Genomic DNA, 5,763 nt, shown 5'->3' on the forward strand with positions numbered 1-5,763 from the left:
CCCCACCCTCTGCCCCCTGCCTTGCTGCCACTGCTTTGACAGTGCAGCACAGCATCATGCTAATCCTGGCACTGGGAATAATTCACCCCTGCCCCACTCCCTCCTGCACTGTGGGCATCTCAGTCTGCCCCTCCTCCAAAGCCTAGACAGTTGGAGGGGGGTGGAGCAGGGCTGGACCTGGAGCAGCATGGGGGAGGGGGGAGAGTGCGGCCATTCCCAGAATGATGGAATGGAGGAGAAGGGCCAAGCCCAGAGCAACAGAGGAGGGGGAGCAGACCCGGGCCTGGGGCAGTGGGGACAGTGGGCCTAGTGTGGCAGGTGCAGTGGGCATGGCCCTGGCAAGAGCAGATGGCCCAGACCTGAAACAGCAGGGGGGTGGGGTTTGGGGGCTAGAAGGGGGGCTCTGTCCTTGCCCCCCCCCCGGCATCCTTGACAGGCAGTTTGCTAGTGTGTGTGTGTGTGTGTGTGTGTAATTTAGTCTAAAAAAGGTGCATCATATCTAGCCTGCCTTCATATAAAGCAAAACAATGCTTGATAATATAGGCCTTTTTTGGTTTTGCTTTTTTTTTTTTCCATTTCCCATTGCAGGCTAGAAGGGGGGCTCTGTCCTTGCCCCCCCCCCGGCATCCTTGACAGGCAGTTTGCTAGTGTGTGTGTGTGTGTGTGTGTGTAATTTAGTCTAAAAAAGGTGCATCATATCTAGCCTGCCTTCATATAAAGCAAAACAATGCTTGATAATATAGGCCTTTTTTGGTTTTGCTTTTTTTTTTTTCCATTTCCCATTGCAGGTTTTATTCTGTTTCGTTTTTGAGAGAAATAACATTTAAAAAAACAGTTAAAATTTTGTTTCTTCTGAACGTTTAATATTTTGATGTGACCCATTGTGCCTCTAAGCTATTCTCTCGAAATTGGCAAAGGAAACAAACAAACGAAGAATGAAAATGAAAATAAGAAACCATAAACCAAAAAGAGAAATTGAACATTTTATGTGAATATTTCCAATCCAGTACCTAATATATCAGAAGACAATACTAAGTTTAAAAAATATTTTGATTCCTTTTGCCTTTCAGTCCATATGTATATAAGTTTTAAAAAATCATACACATACTTTGGAGAAAGGGCAATACGTTGGCAGGTAGGAGATATAGCCACTTAAATGTATGTGTATGGGCATTGGTGCTTAGCTTGTGATACCCAAGTTTGAAAACACTTGGCTCTGATTATTCAGATAGGGTCTCACCATGACGGCATTATTATTGTCAATACTTATGTGGCTTGATAAATGTAGTCTAGGAATCCAAATGCATGGAGAAATGATGAACTATAACACAATAGAATATCAACTCACTACATTTCCTTCTAGATGCTGAGCTGCTTCTTCCCTTTTGCCCTATGTTTGCTATGGCTTAGGCTAGATAGTTCTAGTCATCATGGCTGAACAAAAAACAAGTGAAATCATTTCACTGTCCCTTGCCTGAACCATTAGGACACCGCTCATACATGGATGCTAATAATAAAAGATAATTACAAATGATACTAAATTCCATTTCCCCCCCACCCCCCAAATTGTCTATAAAGATTATAAAGTGGCTTATAAAATACCTCCATGCTCTGGGAGAAAGGGTCCTTAGGATCACATAGTGATGAAGATATTCGGTGGTTGCCACGGAAACAGCGCTGACTTATGTTTTGTGGAACTGGAAACGTCTGTCGAATAATTGTTAACCTTCCAATTGACCTTCTCACTAGCTCCTGCACATCCACATCATTTATTTCCTATAAGATAAGGCAGAGAATATGTAGAAGAGTTAAAATACAGAAATGTCACTACCATATAATAAATGAAAAATAAACTGAAAGTGCCAAAAGATGTGCTATCACTCTGCCACATTTATTCAGAGCTATGAAGTCCCCAACTAAGAATACATGCACATTCATTAAAATGGCAGACCTACCATATCTAAGTTCATTTCATAAGTGCTTAAGTATGCTATACCAAATCATAAAGAGTTCTGTAACTGGAATCAGACCTTTTTAAAAAAACGTTACCTTTGATCTTTTGCTTTAAAGTGTTTCACAGCATCATTAGCAGATAATATTTATATCAGTAGGAAGTCAAAGCATGAAGTATTAGTTAGTGTGGCATTACATTAGAAGCTGTGGAGGTGCAAACAATTATTCTGATCTTAAGTGTTCATTTCTTGGAAACAGAATATGTAAAAGTATAAACAATTTAAGAGCTAGCTAACATAATTTACCAACATGGCTAAGAATAATACATTAAAGTATTCAAAGAGTATATGTGTTTATGTTTTTTTAAAGAGATCTAATTTACCTTTTACTCCATGGGTATCTATGAAGACTGCAAGTTGAATACAATAGTCATTTATAGATGTGCTCCAGAAGTGGGGTTGGGAAGGGCGTGCTTTCATTAGAGCGGCTCCGAGAGACACTCTAATTAAAGCATGCCCAGAGCGTCATGTGTATAAGAATCCCTGCACTGAAAAATGGCAGCAGGGGTGCTTTAACTAAAGCTTGTCAAATGAGCTTTAGTTAAAACACTCCTGTTACTATTTTCCAGCATGGGGATACTGATACATATGACACTGGAGTCTGCTGGAGCATGGTAATTACCACGCTCCAGCAGATTTGATTAATCAAGTCTGCTTTGACATGCTGTAATTACACTGTCAGAGCAGCCTCACTGCATGTATATAGGCACTCAATAATGAGCTAGGGACAAACAATTTAGAGAAAACTAAATAAATAACGAAGTTTGCATTTTTTTCTAATTTCAGGGAGGAAAATCCTGTGTGTGCATGTAAGGAAAATGTTACAGGTGCAATAGGAAACAACAAAAAAAAAAAGTATGACACATAAAGGGTGCATCTACACATGCACTTTACTGTGGAGTTGACTAATTAGCTCCACAGTAAAGCATTAGAATCTGTGCATGTGCCTGTATTAGGGTACTGTAAATTAATTAAAACCGCCATTAGTACTGTTGGAGACAGTACTATCTTACAGCAGCATCATTTACTGCCTTGAAACACATGTGTAGATGGTGACCAGGCAGGGTCAGACTCCTGCCTGGCACCTAGTCACACAGCTCCACAAATTCTGCTCCCTCATGCCTCAGCCAGCCCCTCCGCTGCCGCCGCTCGGAGCCCATGGCTGACCCCCTGAGCCTGCTGCCAGCCCAGGGCTGCTCTGCCCCAGCCCCAAGTGCTGCTGTCCTGGGTGCATGTATGGACGCTACTCTCAGGAGAAGAATCTGGGCTGGTAGGGGATGCAGGGATGGGTAGGGTGTTACATTAATGTGTAGCTCATGGATTGTTAACCAGGGGTATGTGTACACCCAGGGTACTTAGGAAGGCCTCCCACCACCCCACACCACCACCTTTGCCTCCCAGGAACAGGGCTAGGTGAGGGGGGTGGGGAGGCAAAGGCAGCAGTGCCTCTCTGTGGTCTGCATAGGTGCTGCCCATTTGGCCAGATGTGTGTGGGGGGGGGAAGCTTGCATGTGGCAGCTGCCGCTGCCATCCTCCTCATGTTGCAGCCATGTGCCCCCCCACTGCCTCTCTGCATCTTGCTGTGCACCACCTGGCCTCCCCCTGCTCTGTGTCTGGCCGCTGGGGGTACACTTATTTAAAAAGTTTGAAAACCCCTGGTGTAACCTAAAGTATCACACATTAGTATAACATGAGCTGGGGGACATGGATCACAGATAAACATACCCTAGAGTGGTGTAACTTTAAGATGCCTAAAGGGAGCTTAAACTGGTGTCACATTAGAGGTGTGCAACCCTTCAGTCCGCAATTCAATTTGGAAAACATTTGGCCCAATTCAAAGGGCAAATCACTGAATCTGAATCAAATCAGGAGAAGAAAAAGCTCTGAATCAATTCGGAGCCTCCGAATAGATTTGGAAAAGATTCAGAGATTCAGAAGGCAGTCTTTCACAGGAACAGAAACTGAGAAAAGGGAGGAGGAGCACGGGGTGAAGACTGACATCTGTACCTGGCCAGTGACTGTGATCTTTCCCTGAGTTCCCTTTCAATCACAGTGCTCTGGGGAGGGATGTAGAAACAGCATATAAGCCTCTGTCTGCAGCCTTTCTGAGCCTTTTGTGAGCTGTTTCTGCCTGAACAACAGCATCTGAAAGGTATTGGACTGGCATGGCTTCCTACCTAGTCAGTCTCCTGCTATTTTCTGCTCTTGGAAAGGATTGGATATAGCTTACTAACTAGAGTACCTCTATTTGTCCCTATCCAATCCATTTCTTTCAATTTATATTTGTTCTTGTTTGTTTGTTTTCCTCCACACCTTTTAAAAAGAAAGCTGTGTTTTCCCTGGCAGTGAGAGACAGGGGGCAGCTCTCGGGGCCGAATCTTCTTTCAGCCTACCCACCTGTCTTTATGGGGCAGTCTGCCCAATCTACCCTGCAACGACTTGGTTGTTTCCAGAAACTAGTGGTATAATGCAGGAGACTGCCCATTACTGCCCTGATGCCAGGGGGTGCTATCTGTGGCTCTGAACCTTCCCTAATTCTTAGCATCTCTGGCCCCACACTGGACCCCATCCTCCCATCTGGACCCCAACTGGATCCCTTCTATCAGGGGACTTACTCTACCTTCAATCTGGAATACCTAGCTCCCTGTACTCTTCCCCCTCTTGGGTGAGCACCCCCCCCTCCCCTCCCAAGACTACACACCCTGGCCTCATCTCCAAGGCCAGTCAGAATCCCAGGTCCTTGGGGCTCTGGGCATCCCTCACGGTGGCCCTTTTGACCCTTCTGGTCCTGGCCCCAGCATTGACCAGGTGAGGGTGCCTCAAGTCAGGCTTCTTGATCATTTAGCTCACTCTCTCTCAGGGGTCCGCCTTCTCGGCCCTACTATGGGGTTACCCACCCAGTTGTGGGGGCTGGGGTTATTAAGACACCTTGACCTGCCTTTCACCAGGATGGTAACTGGCCTGGCATTTCCTGGGGACTCCCACGCCACCAGGAGCCCCACCAGGCTGCCCATCTTCATCAGGGTGCAGTTTTACGTCATACCCAGGACCAAGAACCTCCTGCTCTTACCTTCCAGATGTTCCTGATGGAGCTCAGCCAGACAATGTTTCTGCTTGGGCTGGCAGCAGCAAACTTCAGCCTTTATATGCCATGCCCTCCCTGAAATGGCTGCCATCATCAGGCACCTGGTAGCTGCCTGACTCTGCCCTTAAAGTGGCAGACACCTAAAGATGCCCTTTCCCAATCTCCTTGAAACTTGGCAGGCCTCATGCCCTCAGAAGGGGCTATCATGCCTGCAATTTTTATCTGAATCAGCCAAAAAATGACAAAGTTAGAAGTATTTCAGTAATTCCCCATTATAGCACATGGCCAAATCTCTGAATCTCTCCGAATCAGTGATGAATCTTCCAAAGCTGATTTGGCTGAATCAATTTGGAACTGTGATCTGAATCTCTGAATTAAATCACTGTCCTCCGAATCAGCTGAATCTGAATCCGAATCGAATACTTCCCTATTCACACAGGCCTATGTCATCACATGTTAATGTGTGGACAATCTGGGGGTTAAGATTTCCCTAAGTCACTTAAAATTGATGTGTAACAAAGCCCTTAATTCAGGATGGGGTCACAGACAATAAGAACTAAGCAAACATTCATACAAAACTGTAACTTGTTTATCCCTTTTCTTGGGATAAACAGGCTTTGTTAACAAATGTTAAGGTTCTGCTTCCCTTTTTCATCTAGTTTCCCT

At 45.0% G+C, this 5,763-nt stretch overlaps 1 protein-coding gene across 1 annotated transcript in view; it reads right to left on the reverse strand.

The window, feature by feature from the left end:
• The window catches only part of GRID2 (glutamate ionotropic receptor delta type subunit 2), a 1,378,694-nt gene that overhangs the window by 451,560 nt on the left and 921,371 nt on the right, over window positions 1-5,763 (reverse strand). Inside the window, exon 6 of the mRNA XM_025199482.1 lies at window positions 1,603-1,776. Within this exon, the coding sequence (XP_025055267.1) occupies window positions 1,603-1,776 (174 nt within the window). The remainder of the gene's footprint in view (window positions 1-1,602; window positions 1,777-5,763) is intronic.

This window comes from Alligator sinensis, unplaced genomic scaffold (assembly GCF_000455745.1).
Source record: "Alligator sinensis unplaced genomic scaffold, ASM45574v1 scaffold194_1, whole genome shotgun sequence".
NCBI lineage: Eukaryota > Metazoa > Chordata > Crocodylia > Alligatoridae > Alligator > Alligator sinensis.